The sequence below is a fragment of the Chenopodium quinoa genome, unplaced genomic scaffold, assembly GCF_001683475.1.
Source record: "Chenopodium quinoa cultivar QQ74 unplaced genomic scaffold, ASM168347v1, whole genome shotgun sequence".
Taxonomy (NCBI): Eukaryota; Viridiplantae; Streptophyta; class Magnoliopsida; order Caryophyllales; family Amaranthaceae; genus Chenopodium; species Chenopodium quinoa.
In genome coordinates, this window is record NW_018743574.1 from 8,200,396 (window position 1) to 8,218,744 (window position 18,349).

At 33.4% G+C, this 18,349-nt stretch overlaps 4 protein-coding genes across 5 annotated transcripts; 1 reads left to right on the top strand and 3 right to left on the bottom strand.

Moving 5' to 3' along the window:
- Positions 1–277: 277 nt before the first annotated feature.
- On the bottom strand, positions 278–3,851 carry LOC110682508 (transmembrane protein 53-like). The gene is given in 5 exon segments (XM_021858849.1): positions 278–482; positions 484–706; positions 795–994; positions 2,283–2,385; positions 3,104–3,851. Coding segments are annotated over 5 exon segments (1,266 nt in total). The 5' UTR covers positions 3,712–3,851; the 3' UTR covers positions 278–350.
- Positions 3,852–4,702: 851 nt separating this feature from the next.
- Positions 4,703–8,461, bottom strand: LOC110681724 (transcription factor bHLH18-like). Its single transcript, XM_021857852.1, has 4 exons — positions 7,925–8,461; positions 7,105–7,533; positions 5,491–5,937; positions 4,703–5,049 (listed from the first exon to the last, which is right to left on the bottom strand). The coding sequence occupies exons 1-4, from the start codon at positions 7,955–7,957 to the stop codon at positions 4,966–4,968; spliced, it is 993 nt and encodes a 330-aa protein (XP_021713544.1). The 5' UTR covers positions 7,958–8,461; the 3' UTR covers positions 4,703–4,965.
- A 1,621-nt stretch (positions 8,462–10,082) lies between these two features.
- On the bottom strand, positions 10,083–13,686 carry LOC110682510 (probable E3 ubiquitin-protein ligase BAH1-like 1). Its single transcript, XM_021858852.1, has 7 exons — positions 13,488–13,686; positions 12,438–12,596; positions 11,873–12,123; positions 11,339–11,596; positions 10,888–11,025; positions 10,516–10,574; positions 10,083–10,439 (listed from the first exon to the last, which is right to left on the bottom strand). The coding sequence occupies exons 2-7, from the start codon at positions 12,589–12,591 to the stop codon at positions 10,340–10,342; spliced, it is 960 nt and encodes a 319-aa protein (XP_021714544.1). The 5' UTR covers positions 12,592–12,596; positions 13,488–13,686; the 3' UTR covers positions 10,083–10,339.
- Positions 13,687–14,363: 677 nt separating this feature from the next.
- LOC110682509 (pheophytinase, chloroplastic-like) lies at positions 14,364–18,229 on the top strand. 2 transcript variants are annotated; one of them, XM_021858851.1, is made up of 7 exons: positions 14,364–14,794; positions 14,930–15,034; positions 16,306–16,444; positions 16,925–17,095; positions 17,223–17,460; positions 17,557–17,648; positions 17,864–18,229. In XM_021858851.1, exons 1-7 carry the CDS (start codon positions 14,680–14,682, stop codon positions 18,150–18,152), a joined length of 1,149 nt encoding a protein of 382 aa, XP_021714543.1. In that variant the 5' UTR covers positions 14,364–14,679; the 3' UTR covers positions 18,153–18,229. The 2 variants fall into 2 exon arrangements, with proteins under 2 accessions (XP_021714543.1, XP_021714542.1); XM_021858850.1 differs by having other exon boundaries at positions 14,365–14,794; positions 14,927–15,034.
- The last annotated feature ends 120 nt before the right edge of the window (positions 18,230–18,349 follow it).

The window sequence follows — 18,349 nt, forward strand, 5'->3', positions numbered from 1 at the left end:
TAATTCACTTTCTTTTTGCTCCCGTAGTTTATGCATATCATATACTCTCTCCTCCCCACTTATACTCATATTTCCTTTTTTTAAACCTCACTTGCATCTTAAAATAAGGAGTAATACTTTAGACTATTTTCTCCCAGAATTCCATGTCCAGAGAAATGGAGCAAATAATAAAATAAAAAGAGTATGTACTACGGAGTAGTAAAATTAAATTTTCACGATGAGAATAGAAAACAACAAACTGGCAACTTATCTAAAACAGTAGTGAAACATATCCTACCGACAAAAAAGACATTTTTTTATTAAATGTAAGACTGCACCTTTAAGAAACAATTAATACGAGTACCATGAAATCATCCTAATGAAGCAATAATGATGGATAAGGAAATGCCTCCACGGCAAAATAAGATGACAATCTCACTCAACAAAACCAAAATCTGCAACAGAAACTTCATCTGTTTATTTGAAATGTGTTTTAAAAAAACTGTTAACCTGAGAGGTATATACATCAGGAAATGCCCTGTAATGATCTACATGAGGCGAAGATCCAAAATTATAGGACCGGACATCTCTTCCCTTCGACTTTTGGTGTTCAATAAAAGATTCTACGGATCGATATGGTATAACCTTATCTGCTGTGCTGTACAGATAAAGCTGTGGACATGGTGGCTGATTTTCTGAAAGATGATGTATGATCTTCATCAATCTCCTATTGAAAAAACAAAATAGAGTATTCATTTAGGGTGATTCAAAGTCATGTAACAAGAGGTATGAAACACGTTAAACAGAATACTTACTGGTTCACAGCAGGCAACTTAAAAAGGAAGGAGAACATTCTCTCCAAAACTGCAAATACTAAAGCCTCAACTATGAGAGGGTCTTTTTCCTGCACGTTTGACTTGTTTTTATCAGTACTTGGTTCTACGTTCTTAACCGATGGAACCATTACAGTATTCCGTTTCTTCAATAGGGCAGCAGTAAAACCAGCTGCCCAAACCTGAAAGATATGTGAGAATATGTGAGTCTATATAGTTCATCCTTCCCATCCATTTTACTTTTCCAAAGTTCGTTTTTCTTATAGGATCTCACTGGAAATAACTCTTCAGCCATGATGTAATATTCTTTCTAAAGAATAAAAATAACAAGAGTAATAGGGAATTACAATGTGAGGGGTGAGCCCCACTTTCTACTTATAACATCTGAAATATTTGGTCATGATGCTTAAAAATCAAAAGAGCAAGAGTGATAGGAATAACAATTTGAGGGGTGAGACTCACTTTATCCCTACCACATACAAAGCACTATGAGTAACACTTCTTAAATATACCATACTTTCCCTGGGAAAAGAGTAATGAAATAGAGCTCCACTTCCATTACCAGTTGAGACAGAAGAGCAAAGTCTCACCTATGGCAGGAACACTTATAGGAGACAATCACTCAAGCCATCAGGGGCACAATCTGTCAACAACAACAAATATAAGTACTTTTAAAGATGGTATAGAAGTCGACCCTAGTGTCCTAGAGACTAGGATAGTGGGAGTATTCCATGTTTATTTTTGAAAAGGAGTATTGTTTCAAGAAAACACGTTAGTGTCACCCTGAATATGCCAGTTTGCAAAGCCATCCAGGATCACTTTGGTCCAAGCTCATATTTATGCCCGACATGGCAGCCTCTGAAATCCATATAAATAGCTTAGCTTCGACAGATACCTGCCTACGTGGCATTGTGGCAATCAACCAGCTGGCCAGTTGAGAGCTACTGTGCAAACCATAAAGTTGTCAGACCATCCTCAGATATCCAAGGCCAAGAAAAGAAGATAAAATGATCACTATCAAAGTCTTAAAATTTTAATGAACTCCAGTTCTCCACAAAGTGCACTTAATTAAAAGCTCTAATTCTTGGCAGGTTCCAGGTAATGCCAAGTCTAAGACACATTGGTGAAAATCCCCTACAAATATCAGCCTTCATTACCTGTTCAATGCAACTTAAAGAGAGTTAAACCTTCAAAAAGTTGTTCATGAACCTCGAATAGTCTTTGATAGCACTATCTAAAATGCTGGCCCAATCCCAATCTAGGGATGCAAAAGTTACCACAACAAGAGAAGAACCTTAAGTCATCCTTATATGCACACCAAACTATTCCGTGGTAGACAGCAAAGACATACTTCAGACCAAAAATTAAAAATAGTTTGCAAATCAAACAACTTTCATCACCTCTAAAATCAATAGATTTGACAACAAAACATCAAGCATCTCATAATAAGCTGAGAAGCAACAAAATTACCTTAGGATTAAGTTCAGGGTCCCCTCCGGAATCAATAATACATCCTTTTATCTTTTCTATAAGGTCTGGCCTATCCTGCAGATGAACAAGAATCGACCCATATCTACAAAAACAACAGAATAACACCAAATCATTATCATCATACATTACTTGTACACATGAAAATGGCCACCATTAGCGATTAAAGCCAGGGAGCTCCCATAACAACCAAAACTTTTGCACCCTTAGTAAAACCCCGTGAAAAAAAAGAGCCCTTGTTGATACAGATAGCCCACCAACTCTATGTCTCATACAAAGATCAAATCACAATCAATTAGCCAATGGCTAGTCAGAATTCACAAATGCACTCTAGAGTCAAGGCACGGTAGTCAAACTAAATCAACAAAACTTATTTAAACCTAAACTAGTTAAACACCATCCTTACCCATGCAATGCACCTAATTCCCAACATCCAAATCATCAAAAATAGCACTCCATCCACTTCAAAGTAACCGCCTTTATAAACTGTGAACACGAATATACTTGGTAAGCGATTGCAACCCCGCATTAGTATTCTAAACAAAAAATTTAGACAGATTCCAATAATTCCATCCTTAACCGTAAAATGCACCTAATGCCAACCATCCAATTTATCAAAAAACACACTCCCTCCACTTCAAAATAACCATCTTTATATAGAATGCACGCAAATTTAAGCAAAGGCAATCATGAATTAGTATTCTAAACTAATAATTTAGAAAATTAACCACAAATCAACAATCAAAGCAAAAATAACACAAACAAATAAAATTGGTAATTAGGAAAATGCAGAATAAACCTACACAAGCCAACCAGTGGTACTGAATGTGTGAAAGATCAAGCGTCGTTCTCGGCCTTGCGCCTTCGACAACCACGAAACGAGCTCATCCGCCAACTCTCGAATCCGATTCTCAACCTTCTTCCCCAAATCAAACCAAAGCACGTCTTTCACAGGAACAACAAATGTAATTGCATCAACCCCTTTTGAAGTATAAATTTCCGCGTATCTCCTCAAATGCTTCGGCGTCGCTCCTAACCACCCTAATATCACCGCCGCAACCTCGGGTTTCCCACCGGCGGCGGGAACTCCGGCGACCGGTGCCGATGCTTTGTGCCAGTGGAAGAAACCGCCATTGTTAAGGTCGGAATTGGGTTGAAATTGTGAATTGGAGGAGGAAGAGGAGAGAGAAAGGAAGAACCCTAATTGGGAAGAATTGGGGAGATTGAAAATGGGGTTTTTGAAGGGATTTGAGGAGAGAGAATTGTGAAATTGAGATTTGAGAGTGGGAGTGAGAGAAAGAGTGTGTGATTTGGGGTTGAATTTTGGGGAAAATTGACGATTTAGATTGAGATAGAAATTGCGATAACTAGGGTTTAGAATTCGTAATGGTGCTTCCATTGATTTCTGCATTTGGTTGAAGATTTTTGGATTTTAATGTTCAAAGCTACAGATTACAGTAGTCTTCTAGTAAGTGAATCAGTTAGCGCTTAGCAGTGTTCCCCGGAACTCTCATACGCTGTAATAGAAAATTAGAAACTCTTACTCCGTTTTGTTTTTTTTTTTTTTTTTTTTTTTTTTTTTTAACCTACTCAAATGTTTAATTTAGGGCTTGTTTGACATCAGTTTTGGTTTTCTGTTTCCTGTTTTTTTTTTTTTTTTTAAAACCAAAAACAGGAAACAAGAAAAAGGTGTTTCCACTTTTCTGTTGTCAGTTTTCAAAATTATCATAATTTTAATAAGTTTATAAAATTTTTGATTCATTATGAGACTCATATCATATACTTTTTAAAAATAAAAAACCAAAAAACAGAAAACCACAGCAATGCCAAACGAACCCTAAGTAATTAATTTAGTTCGGATTTCTTGATTTTCTTTTAAAAAAAAATAATTTGTTCACCTAATTTTCCATCCCTTTAGACAAATTATAATTTGAAGAAAAAATATGTTTAATATTTTTTCTTCCCCTTATTAACTTTTTTTTTTGTAAAAAGGGGTTGAAAATAAATTTAGTATCCGAATTTAGCAAAATTTAATGGGAAAAATAAATTTAAAAACACAAAACCAAATAAATTAGGGTTTTTTAGGAGTTTGTCGAAAAAATACTTCGTTAAAATTTTGGTCTAAACATCGCCTAGTTTATTGTTTTACCAAATTATCGCTGGAGTAAGTTTTTTTTTTTTACTAAATTGTCGTTAAGGGTGTTTTTTTATTTACCAATCTGGTCAATTAAATATAATAACCACATTAACTATTAACTATTACTCTGTAACTAATAAGAAGAATATATAACCATTGAACTATATCTTAATACATGTCTTTAATAGCAAAAAGAAATTATTATATGACAGCATTATATACAGAATTATTGTAATATACATGTTATAACTCCGACATCAATCAGGACCAAAAACTAGATGATTATTTAAATGACAATAATCAAGTGACATAAGCAGATTTTCCTAGAAAAAAAAAGTGACATAAGCTGATCTAGTGATGAGGTTATATAACACGTGTCCCTTCATTTTCATAAAATTGCTAACAAAAAAAAAAACTCCGAAAATAAAACGTGATATACATTAAATTGATGGTCTACCAATTTAATAATTCTACATCCGATAGTAAAATTCGTTATATGCATGGCGCGGTTAATGGCTACTAACGTGGCTAGTTAACCGTCACGGGTTCACGGAGAGTGGTGCATAGAGTTTTAACAAAATCTTTCACATTCTTATTGAAATTCCTCCCAATCTGCATAAATAAAACTTTATTAATTACTTCATCATGTGTTAGTATAAAATATGAAACAACAAAATTCACAACTACTCCGTACTATATTTCTCTAGCTTTTTGTAAGCACATTAGAAGCTAAATTCTACAAACTACAAAGTAATTTGATCTATAAAAAATTCACTAAATCTATATAATTATTAATAAATTAAAGATAAAGTATGCATGTACTGTATATAGAATTAGGTTGTCTAATACCAAAAAAAGTTCTTTCCCCCAAAGTTTAACAACTTTGACGGAAATTGACTTCTTTAATAAAATCCGCAGCATATTTTCATAATATATATATAATGTATATATATAAGGTCTTTTAACAACTTTGATGCTTATTTTTTTGATGTATATATATGAGGTCTTTTATATATATAAGGTTTTTTAATGTAAATGTAATAGTAATGTTACCTGTGCGATTATGGTAATGATGGCCAAGCTCTCAAAGGGTGTAACATTAGAATGTGTAATACATAAATCATGTTTGTACAACTCTGCATATAACTTGGGTAGAATCCATTTTTGCTTTGCACAACACACTTTTAAGAGTAGGGTCTCGCCCAATTTCTTAACTTCAATTTCTGGCAGTGATGAAAGATTGATAGTGTCGTTCTCATCGTTGTTACCATCACCATTATTGGAGTTACAACCACCACTCCCACCGGCACAATTGTCACCCATGGCCGAGGAAGAATCATTATCATTATCGTTATCGACTGTAATTTTACGGGATTTTACCATAACCACCATGGACTCTACAACCTTCTTTTCATCTGCCTTTTCTTCAAGTACCTTCACTTTCTCTTGAAGTTGCTTCACATATTTGATTGTCTCTGTTAACACCGTTGTTTTATCAACCTGTGTCCATAATAACACGTACTAATTAATGATTCACTGTGTAATTAACTATCTATCGCATAAAAATTCTTTAATAACTCAAGAATTAATCTTGTCATATATTATTGTGTCAAAAAATAAAACAATCTTGTCGTGTTTATATGGGTTTTTCAGTGGACGCATATAAGTAATTAATTAAGATGGTAATAGCCTAATAGGACAAGTTGCGCTGACATAAAAAAAGACATGACGCAACATAAGTGCAAGGTAGGCACAACACAAGTTCGTAAGCATCATATATACAGGTCCATGTCACGTTGGCTAGGGCAATACATAAGTCATCTAATATTTCTTATTAATTGCAACAAATGAAATTTTTTATGTATCAAAAATAATCTTTTTGTTACAATTAATAAGAAACGAAGGTAATATTTGGAAATTTCAACACAATACCTATCTAGTGGGCTTGCCCAGCCCACGACCATCTTTACATGCAACTAACACTTCAAACTATAGTACGTAGTAATAAATTAAGACGGTAATAGGACAAGTTGCGCTAACATGAAAAAGACATGACACAATAAATGTGCAGGGTAGGCACAACACAAGCTCGTAAGCAACATATATATTGGTCCATGATACATTGGCTGGGGAAATACATAAATCATCTAACATATCTTATTAATTGCAACAAATAAATTTTTTTAATGTATCACAAATAATTTCTTTATTGCAATTAATAACAAACGAAGGTAATATTTGAAAATTTCAGCACAATACATATCTAGTGCCTTAGTGGGCTTGGCCAACGTGCCCAGCCGGTTGTTGCCCAGCCCACGACCATTTTTACATGCAACTAACACTTCAAAATATACTACAGTAATAAAAATGTACTCATGCACGTATACAGTAACTGTGTTTTCAACTTTATTTTAATGCATCCTAAATACATAAAGAAATTAGAGATTTTAATTGATTGAAAGCCATGTAAAAAAATATACTCCCTCCATTATATATTACTCACAAAAAAAGAATATTTTTATGTCTCACAAATAATACGTGAGTAATATGTAATAGAGGGAGTAAAACAGACGGGGTAAATGTTTTTTTTTTTAAATTTCTCATATATCTTCTTAATAAGGAATTAAGGATTAGAATTTCACTAAAATCACATTAAGAAATACTTACCTTCTTAAGTCCAGGAACAATGGTGGAAAGAGAGATGAACATCTGAGTGATTAATTCACGACGCCTCCTTTCGGCTATAATATGATCTTGTACTTTGTGTGGTAGTCTTTTCCTCTTGGTACCTACACTCACTGCTTCCTTGTTATTTTGTTGATGACTCTCTTGCCCATATACATTAGAGTTTACAATAATGTTATCGACATTATTGTCGTTATCGTTATCGTTATCATTACTGTAAATGTTATTTCCATTTCCACACCTATCGGAAATATGGTGGGTTTCCATGACAGCATTGCAACTAAATTCTCCCTGCGAAGAGGCGGCGGCGGAGTTGCCTGCCGCGTGGGGAGGACAAGGAATGATTGGAAAGTCCTCGCCAAGAGTAGTAGCGACTGTGAGTTGATGCTCCTTAAAGGATGCTTCCATTTCCTACACATAATTGATCTATGCTAAATATTATTGACACTGAATACACAATAATATAACTTCGTTCTTATGTTCAACAAAATGAAACGACCGACAAATTTTTAAACTCTACACAAACATCACGTTTTTAGAAATTGTTGTACAAACTTGAATTGCGTTACTATGTACTTATTAATTAGTAGTTTAGACGTATTAAATATTAACAATAGATAGACGTATAATGCAATTTTTTATGTTCAACCAAATAAAGGACGACCAAAATTTCAAATTCTACACAAACAAGACACATATAGACATTATGGTACATGCTTAAACTATTAGTTAACGGATGTTATTACGTCATCGTATATAGAAAAAATTATGTCCAAAAAATTTGGAGTTAGTATTTTCTTACCAATTCAGTTAGCCATGCTTCCATAGGAGTCATCCCTCAATTTTTTTCTGTTCAAAAAAGAACTAAGAATACTTGAAATAAAGAGTACTACTCCGTAGTTTTTTATTTTTTTGAGGAAAGAGTACTAGTTGATTGTACGAGATTTTTTTGGGGAGAATTAAGACTTGTGCCAACTGCAAAGGTTTTAGAAACTAGACAATAGATATAGTGACGTAGCGAAGATCTCAACCTCAAGTGTTTCTTTCACATTTTCTCTTGATTGGTTGGTGAAGTACGTTATTTTTATTGATAACTCATCATTAAATCAAATTATTCCATCGAATTATAAATCCGTGATTTGTATTCTAAGAAAAATACTCCGGATTACAATAATCATTTGCTTTATATAATAAGTTTTTAATGATATGTAGTCTGCAGTCACTTGACATTATAATTTGGTGTCAATATACAATAAATTAGTCAAATGATATCAGTTCACTTTATAATTAAATTCTCTCACTCTCAAGTCTCAAAAGATAAATTGTATGAAGTATAAGCTAATGATACTACAATATACATCGTATAAATATTACCTCCGTTCCACAAACATTGCACCTTGTAAGGGATATGATGAAATATGATTTGGTAGGAGGAGAGATAAAGGGAAAATAACGTAAATTCTTTGTCCTACAAGGAAATTTTTAATTACTATGGAGTACGTATTTTAATTAAAAGTATATGCACGACACTTTACATGAGTTTTAGTAAGGGTAGATTCAACAAATATAAAAAAAAAAGTTTTTACATGAGTTTTAGTAAGGGTAGATTCAACAAATATACAAAAAAAAGTTTTTAAAAAGAAAAGTGTTGGTTGCAATTAATATAAAACCTCTTTAATCCAAACAAAGCATTTTTTTTTTTTTGGTTTTTTTAAAACAATAAACAAAGCAATGTTACGGAGAGGTGGGTTTTTAGTTCTAACTATTGGTAACAAATATGAAGTACATAGTATTACACATTTAAACCAACACAAACTAATTAACCAAGTGAGTTGAGCTTAATAAACAAATTGATTAACTAAGATTGCAGCAGTATTTGGCAAATTGACATGTATATAAATTATTAAATCACATTAATAAGGTTCTAAACTCATGTTTTGAGCCTTTGAGGCATTTCTGAAACAACAGAACACATGATAGATCCAATGAGAACTACACAAAAATGTCGCTTTCCATTAGGTTTTTCTTTTAAAGTTTATTTTAATTTTTTATAAATATGCATATGGCCATAATTGTTTCCTACTTCCTAATTTTGTTGCAACTAAGTTAAACTTAATTAAATCATTTAATAGTAGTCCCCCCCATCAAAAGGCCATGGGCCTTGAAGTAGTGGATAGTATGCATTCTTGTGTTTGTTATCTTTTTATGTAGCGCCAAAAAAAATATCTCTGTAGATCTCACGTTTTTAATCTGTCTAAGGACAACTAGACAGAAGGTGACAGTAATGTAACAAAAACTAACCTCATAAAATAGATAGAAATCTAAGGTCCAAAAATTTTGGCATAGTTTTTGTATTTCCGTACACTTTTTCCTTGTATAGAATTGTGTTACGAATTTTTTGACATTTTTGCGGACATTAAAAATAATGGTTGATTCGTACATGTAGCTGCCAAATTATGCCTGATTGAGTGGGCTCCTATAAAACAAAACAGAAATTTATACAACGTCCGTAATTAAATTCAAGTACATTAAATTAATGTCTCAATTCATGCTTTTCTTCAATGTAGTGTCTAAAGTTTCTAGCCTCATGCTCATATATATGTGGGCATTCATCATTCGACGTTATAATAATGGAACGTACTCTTTCCGTTTTATGTTGATGCTCATAATTGGAATGTTTTGATCAAAGAGCGTAATAAAACTTTTATTTTAAGCACTCATCAATGTACAAGGAAAAGTATAGTCGTGTGGTCCAATTGACGATCATGTACTTATGAACTCGAAGAAGCTCCAAAACCTAACAACAGGTTGCGAGGATGATAGGTTACATAGGTAGGCACAGTTAAGCATGGGAAGCAGTTTAAAATCAAATCTTATTCCTCCTACAGCAACACCATTTGATCCCAAAACTACACAAGATTCATAAGGTTATTGGTATTGTCTAAAGTATACAAAACATAGATTTATAAGATGCCATGTATATATTTAACCAATTAGGTTAGCTAACAATATTGCATCCACAGTTATAGACATATAGTGTTATGTACCTATGTGAAATGATTATATATACCGTTATTAGTTATTACATTTACAATATTAGTTACAAAATAAACAGAGGATTCTTCGAGCTAATGTTTGCAAAAATCAATTATCTTGACCCAAGACTTCTAACATTTGCACTAGAAAGAAAGTAATTATAACAACAAAGCTCAAACTGTCATGAGAGACCATTCACTTGTGACTGCCAATGTTCCTTCACCAGCCGAAGCCTCTCTACTCTCTCCGACTCAAGCCGCTTTTCCCAATACTCAGGACACCTGCGCGTTAGTATACAGTGAGTTTATATATATACACTTCATTTTCCGACTAGGATGATTGGGACAATAAACATACCTTTTGCTTAACAGAACGTTTAATTCGTCCAAGCGGATGGCATTACCATACACCCTAGCCTGAATAAACATGGAAGATGATCCAAATGATAAGTTTATTAGTGATGCCACTGAAGTTAAGAATCGCCAGTCACTGTTAATTAATTTGCTCATAAAGTTATAGCAATCTATCAATTTAAGTAGTAATGATTATCTATCTGTTTTACTTATTAATATGATTACATGAAAGGTCCAATTTCAATCATTGGTTGATTGACTACCTTAAATAAGGAGTATAATTCCATGAAAGCTAAGCTTACTGCATTTAAAATTTTATGGAATTATGTTTTGTGATTATTTATAGACCCAAATGCACGTTTTCAAAAGTAGTTACCTCTCGACATAGAGGACACTTCTGCTTTGGAGTAGCTGCCTTCAAGCCATCGACTATAGTCACTGAAGCAGCAGAGCAAGCACACATATAGCATAAGATGTGTCCACATCTAAGAGCCACCGCATCAAAGACTATATCCTGTTCATGTTTAACATGTCAATCATAAGAATATAATGTACAACAATGTACAAATGTCCTAGGACAATGCAAATAACTACTACTCTATGCAATTCATACCAACTTTTGTTCTAAATTACAAACCAAAAAACATTTTACAAAGGTATTATAACACAAGAGGATGGTTTATAGATCGAGAGTCTTTCTATATTCAAATTTATTATGGCTTCTGATCATTTGGATTCCAGCAAGAAAACTTAAAAAGTCATAGACACTGGTTTTATTAGCATGCATCCATTATATCTAAGAAAGTTACAAGCTAAGATTGACATACCAAACAAATAGGACAGATTAAATTGACATCGACCCAGAAGGAATCAAAAAGTACACAGTTCATCGACGGAATGTCATTGTTAAACATGAGGGCTAATTCTTCAAACAGCGACGCATCTGGGCTTGTATCTTTGAATTTTCTATCCCTCAAGTTGATCTGGAAAGACATGAGCTCATAGAACCAAGGAGATTGAAGGATCATGATGTGTTTAACCTGGGCACCTGATTTGAATTCCCGGCCTTTTTCACTCTTATGAACCTTAACAAACAACAAATCACTTGTAAGAAAGCAATATATCATGCATGTACTATAACACTACTCCATGGTCAACACTCAATAAAGTCCAGCTACCTAATCGCCTCACTATTAGGCAACTAACATGGGGTGAAATGTTAATACTCTGTACCTTCCAACCCCGAGCCTGACTGAGTATTTCAGACACTTTGCCTCATGTTTGTTGCCTAGTACTAGTTAAATTAAACATTTTCTACTCCATCTTACTAATATGCAAACTGTAACGTATTTAGAATATACCTTGTCATACTTTTTAAGGATTTTCCTAAATGCAATGGCATTAACCATTGCATAAATAAGCAGTTCTTGACCCTCTTTCATCAAAACATGATCTTTTGGCCCATTTCCTGAGCAGTCAAAGCAAGAGTACCTCCAAATGCCCCATGGGCATGACAACGGTGGATCAAGCAATTTCCGAGCCTCTTTGTCAAAACAATCAACCACAGCTGACATTTCGTCAAAGAGTGAAGGGAAAAAAATCCCATCACACACTGCAAGAAAGTGAAGGATTAAGGTAAACAAATTGAAAATAATGCTTCCAGATAAGAATAGGACCAAAACTAGAATTGCTTCCACATATAATAAAGTTAGTCACTTTCATTTTTTTCTGCCTATATCTTAGACATAAATGTGATGCTACTTCTAGTCTTCTACACTAAGAAAGGTGCTCGGGTAAAACAAGTTGCAAAAATACGAGCTGAGTTTTATAAATGATCTAATGATTATACCAAACACCCGTCTAAGCCATCTTATCTTAAACTCGGACTAAATTTAAGCCTTTGATTCTCCCTCCCCTATTACTTACCTGAACAATCAAGAGGACTAACAGCCTCATCCTCTTGAGACATCATATGATTCCTGCACTTGTTAATATTTTTCTTTAGCCTTCTGTATCCAATCCCGGGAAGAGTCTTCCCCAATTGCTTCATGTAATTTTCATAACTCTTGCAAAATTTCATCCTTCCTAATATAAATCCAGCAAACCAAGCAAACAAATTATCAACTTTACTGATAATATAAGCAAAGAAAAGGCGAAAAAACAGGCAACGACTGCTGGATCACTCTAGCAATGACCGAAAACAATTAAACTGAATTTCAAAAACTTGACAAATATATAATAATTCAGGCTGAAATTCATAATAAAATTTCAAAAAGGGTCACTAATCTCTATATATAGTGTACAAACTTGGTCTAAAACAATAAATTAATGAAAATTATACACATTACGCCCAAGTTCATGCTCATGTTATTGGTAAAGCATGTTTTTACTCATCGTTTTTCGCTCTCTCATGAGTCATGACCAAATCACAGTTGAAACCTTGTAAGATTCTTGTGAATATTGTGATGTTCATATACAGGGTCAACGGCTATAAACTGTATCAAATGCTAACTGATTGATCTTGCTTGCATTTTTTTCTTCCATCTTTTTACTCCCTCCGTTTATATTAATTACGGAGTATTGTTTATCGTTTAAGGTTATACACAAGTCGAGTTTTTCTGTACACTAAACCTAAATCGAGATAGTCTAATTGATACAAGATTACAAGGGATACAAAGAATAAAAAATTTTGGAAAAAAAATCAAATCTTTGTTTCCCTTTTCAAATTGAATCAAGTAAATGTCAAACCAAGTGGGAAAAATACGAGAAATTCAGTTCTGAACATGGAATTCGGACTAACCACATTATTTCTTCAATCGAAAAAATCGGAGCTTTAATCTACTTCATTTTTGTGGGGAGAGAGGTTTTATAAATTATTTCTTTAAAAAAATTAATAATTTATAGAATTGAATTGAATGAATGAATGAATGAGTACAAAATTGAATGAATGGAAACGAAATTCAGCAGAAAACTTACAGGTTTTAATTTTGAGAACGAGTCCAATGCCATGGCGGTTTCTCCGGGAACATGTTCTTTCCTATTCTTCCTTCATCTTTTGCTTTAAAATTACTTTCTTTGTATCTGTAATAAATAAAAAAATAAAAAAAAATAAAAATTACTTTCTTTGTTGGCTTCAATCGCTTCACATAGGGCTTGTTCCATTTACTAAATGAGCTAAATTGACTGGTTGAAATTGAACTGAAATGAGTTGTAATGAATATTTTATGAGAGAAGAAAATTAGAAGTTAAACTAATTAGAGCTTAAATGAACTGAAATTAAGCTAAAGTGAACAGACCCATACATTTCACACTATTTTATTACAAGTATTTTGATATTTGTATATGTTAGTTAAAAAATTAAACTAAAAAAAAAAAACTCATGTAGTAATTAGATATGTTAATGATTAAATAAGTGAGGTACTCCCTCAGTTTGTGATGTTCTAAATAATTTGTCCAACATTTTCCATATTTTGTATGGAGTAATTAAGGTATTCCAATTCAGCTTTTTTTATTTTATTTTTTTTATAACACAATTCAATACTTAAATTATAAGGAAAAATTGAAAAAAATAAGGAAATCCTCTACTCTTAAGCATATATTACTAGATGGTTCCCTCAAAAAAAAAATGTTAGATTGTACAATGAGTATTAAGATCCATCACCTATCATTTCCACTTAAATTGACTTGTCCCAAAGTCATTGTTCTCCTCAAGTCAATACTTAAATTATAAGAGAAAAATAAATAAGTAAGGAAATTCCTCTACTTTGAAGCATATGTAGATGTTACATAGTATAAATGTATAATAAATTAATAAGTAAACAAGGTCCATAACCTTGGTTTCTTAGCTCTAACCCAAAGTCTAGACACAAAGGTGAAAAAGGGAGATATTTTGCTGAAAATTGGCAAGGTTTTTTTTAAAAAAAAACAAGTAAAAATTGGCAAGAATTGGTTTACATTTGGCCACGCCTAAAAATTTCCCTCCAACCTCTATCCACATAAATAGTTAATTAAATCCATAAAATTAAATAAAAAAATGCTGCAAATATAAAGTTGAACAAAATATTTCTCCAGCAAAAAGTATACAAATTGAAATAGATTTTACAGAAAAAAAAAAAAAATTGTTTTCTTTAACTAGTTAGTATTATATTCATTGATATCTGGGTTTTCAATGTTGTCTTCTTCATCATGCCTTACATCATCAACTCCTGCATTCAAACTCAATAAACATCAATTAATTCTTCATTCTAGGGGCTTTTCTGCTCCTTTAAGATTCTGTCACCCAGGTATGCTTTTTTTTAATTTTTTTTTCTGCTCTACTTATAAATGTTGATTTTATTATTTGTTTTTTTTATAAAAAAAAAATTATAATTCTTATTTTTTTTTTTTTTTTTTTTTGGGTTGTATTGGGTTTAAAGAAGGGAGCAAATACCAAATTAGTAGGAGGGGTATTGCTTTGAGAGGAATTGTAGCTACTGGAATTACAGCCATGGAGTGGGCTTCCCTTGCTACCAAACCTGTACAAGGTACTCCACTTGTACCCTTTAATTTATACTCTCTCCGTTTCGAAATAATGGTTACACTTTAATTTTTCATCAAAGTAGGAGAATGTTGACAAATAGTGAGAGAATTGAAAAAGGTGTAATCTTGAAAGAAAATACGATACATGTAGCTAAAAGATTGTGTTAAGATATGAGATATCGGAAAATATTGTGTGATATATTTTCCGTAGATATCATTAAAGGAATAATATATTTAGGTTTATTTTATGTTAAGATATGATTTAGTGAATATATCATTAGGATATATGGTATATCTTATGGGAAGATTGTTTCCGATCTTATGAGCTTAGGTTTTGTATAAATATTCAACCTATTGATCAATAATAATCAAGCAATACAAAAAGCTATTCTATTCTCTTATAAATAATTTAACATGGTATCAGAGCCCAGGTTTGTTGGGCCGTTTATAACTGGGTATTTGTCAAGCCACTGGTTAAGGGGTCTCTATTGGATATTCATTCCCAAAGAGGATTTATATTGTACCTTCTGGTGTGCTCTAATTCTAAGGACACTCACAAGTGAGGGGGAGTGTTGGAACCCAATGTGTATCACTTGTGAGTGTCCTACATTGGAGAAAGATGAGAGGTGGTTCCACTTTATAAGGTAGAGGAGTAACTCCTACTATTGCCAATTGGTTTTAGTATGGAAGCTCCAAAACCTTGTTTGTGGACCAAACTCTCCTCCTCCTTATTCGGGTTGCCCAGGCTAATTTGTCAGATTGAGTTGAAGTAATATGTATAAAAAGAGAATGGAAATGCATAAATGTAAATCATATGTTATCATGATCTGAATTATAAGAACATTTGGTAAAAACAATTATATCTCATTAAAGAGATTTAGATGTGTATGGATACTTCTGAATATCCAAATTATTTAAAATCTTGGTTATATGACTTGTAAGTGAACAGATATACCATGATTACCAAGTATTGAAGGTCATATGTTTGTGTGTGCGTGCTTGTATATTGTTTAAGTCTGTCATATATCATAAATTAGTATATGAATTGCCACTTTATTTGTGATTCCAATGAATGCAGCCACTTTGTCACAGAGGCAAGAATATGTAATTGCATTCGATTTTCATGCTACAAATGACATCTTTGCAATTGAATTATAGATTTGGGGTTAAAATTTTCGTTTCTTCTAGTGTTCATTTAGATCAACATTAGTTTTCTTTTTGTTTTTTGGGGTTTGAAAGTGATAAAATGTTTTATGAAGATTCATTGTCTTTCCAGGGCTGGAAATACTGCCATACAAGCCAGAAGGATATAATTTTTGGAATTGGAGAGGTCACAAAATACATTATGTGGAGCAAGGAGAGGGTCCCCCAATTGTTCTTGTACATGGATTTGGTGCCTCGGCATTTCATTGGAGGTTTGTTGTTTGTTTGATCTTAGTGTTTGTGCCATATTAAATTCGAGTTTAATAATAGCTGAAGTCAGTATCTGACACTGCATAATTTGTAAGCTTTGTCCAAAATAAATTTCACAAATTCATCCATCATGAATCTTGTAGTCTTGTAAGCTGTTGATTTGGTGTACACTTGAAGGTTAAAACGTTTTGTGTGTTGTGAGCTTGTGACATATGTTAGCAGGCTCGGGTATTGGTGTCAGACATTGATTCATGTCCAATTGTAAAACTTGGCTATTATTTGATAAATTTCCATGGTTTGGTTTGTCCTTGTCCATGTTGGAGTGTTTAGGATCCGAGGAACACATAAGGTTGTTCCATGAGAACGCTAAAATCTACCAATAGATCAGATATGTGATACATTGTTGAACAAGCTAGAGAGCCCTTGCTTCCATTACGAATGTAACAGCTGTAAGTGTATAAGATCTCTTCTTTCATATGCAGATACAACATACCTGAGTTGGCTAAAAGGTACAAAGTCTATGCAATAGATTTGCTTGGGTTTGGATGGAGTGAGAAAGCCATCATCGACTATGATGCTATTGTTTGGAGAGACCAAGTGGTTGATTTTATCAACGAAATTGTCAAGGAACCTGCTGTTCTGGTAGGGAACAGGTAACTGATGGAAAAATAGTTTTTATCCTTTTAATTCTGAATATAGCTCTTCAGGATCTTTATTCGTAAATCTAAGAGCGCTTCTGATTTCCTATTTCTTATGTTTCCTAACGTGGTCTTTCCACAGCCTTGGAGGCTTTACTGTACTGGCATCAGCGGCTAGTTTGCCTGAAAAAGTTAATGGAGTTGTACTTTTAAACTCTGCTGGCCAGTTTGGAGATCCAAATGCCAAAATTGAAGAATCTGAGGCGAATATCTTGGAGAAGCTTGTAAAGCCTTTCAAAGATATTTTTCAGCGTGTTTTTCTTGGATTTTTATTCTGGCAAGCAAAACAACCAGCTCGTGTAGAATCAGTGCTTAAAAGTGTAAGTTGCTAACCTTGTAAACTCAAAGCAACTTACAAGATTTCAAGCACTCTTTTACTATACTGAAGTAGTCGATTTTGGGTCACTATTGTGTAGGTATACATAAATAGCTCTAACGTGGATGACTACCTCGTGGAGTCCATTACTCAACCAGCATCAGACCCTAAAGCTGGAGAGGTTTATTACAGGTATGCATGCTGCCATGCTTGCTCTGATGCATTCGCTTTCATAATTTTACTGTAATTATTTCATACTTAGTAAGCAACTAAGCATGTACATTAACGGACTATCCAACACCAACCCCCTAATTCTTCTGGCAATCAGACAGTCCAAATAGTTGAGAGCATCACAATCCTTCATTGTGAGCATGAAATTGCTTCTAATTTTGGTCCTTTGGTGATAGATTGATGTCTCGGTTCATGTCAAACCAAAGGAAGTACACACTTGACAGCCTCTTAAGCCAATTGTCTTGCCCGTTATTACTGCTCTGGGGAGACCTCGACCCTTGGGTTGGTCCTACCAAGGCCATGAAGATCAAGGAATTCTATCCTAATACAACAGTTGTAAATCTTCAAGCTGGACATTGCCCTCATGATGAAGTCCCTGAGCTCGTCAACACAGCTTTATTGGATTGGTTGTCGAGTTTAAACCTCGAAAAATCACCGTTGTCAACCCCTGTAAATGTATCATGAAATTTTGATGAGTATATATATATAGTTTGTACATTTGTATCAACTCTTAAGTGTAAGTATACTGTAAATTTTCATTATAATGTTTTATAGAATAGCATTATTAGTCATAAAAAAAGTTATTGCTTTGAACTCCAGAATTTCAAGTCAACTAAGATCATTTGAGGTTCCCTAACCAAATAGGTTATGATGAAATATCA

Excerpts from the sequence above, each read along its gene's own strand:
- LOC110681724 (XM_021857852.1), bottom strand. The coding sequence starts at position 7,957 with ATGACTCCTATGGAAGCATGGCTAACTGAATTG. Across the intron at positions 5,938-7,104 it reads TTGTTCCTGGACTTAAGAAG|GTTGATAAAACAACGGTGTT; the intron begins GTAAGTATTTCT and ends TTATGGACACAG. Across the intron at positions 5,050-5,490 it reads TCATTACCATAATCGCACAG|ATTGGGAGGAATTTCAATAA; the intron begins GTAACATTACTA and ends TTATTTATGCAG.
- LOC110682510 (XM_021858852.1), bottom strand. The coding sequence starts at position 12,591 with ATGAAATTTTGCAAGAGTTATGAAAATTACATGAAGCAATTGGGGAAG. Across the intron at positions 11,597-11,872 it reads TCCTTAAAAAGTATGACAAG|GTTCATAAGAGTGAAAAAGG; the intron begins GTATATTCTAAA and ends TTGTTTGTTAAG. Across the intron at positions 11,026-11,338 it reads TAATCTGTCCTATTTGTTTG|GATATAGTCTTTGATGCGGT; the intron begins GTATGTCAATCT and ends AAACATGAACAG.
- LOC110682509 (XM_021858850.1), top strand. The coding sequence starts at position 14,680 with ATGTTGTCTTCTTCATCATGCCTTACATCATCAACTCCTGCATTCAAA. Across the intron at positions 16,445-16,924 it reads GCCTCGGCATTTCATTGGAG|ATACAACATACCTGAGTTGG; the intron begins GTTTGTTGTTTG and ends TTTCATATGCAG. Across the intron at positions 17,096-17,222 it reads GCTGTTCTGGTAGGGAACAG|CCTTGGAGGCTTTACTGTAC; the intron begins GTAACTGATGGA and ends GTCTTTCCACAG.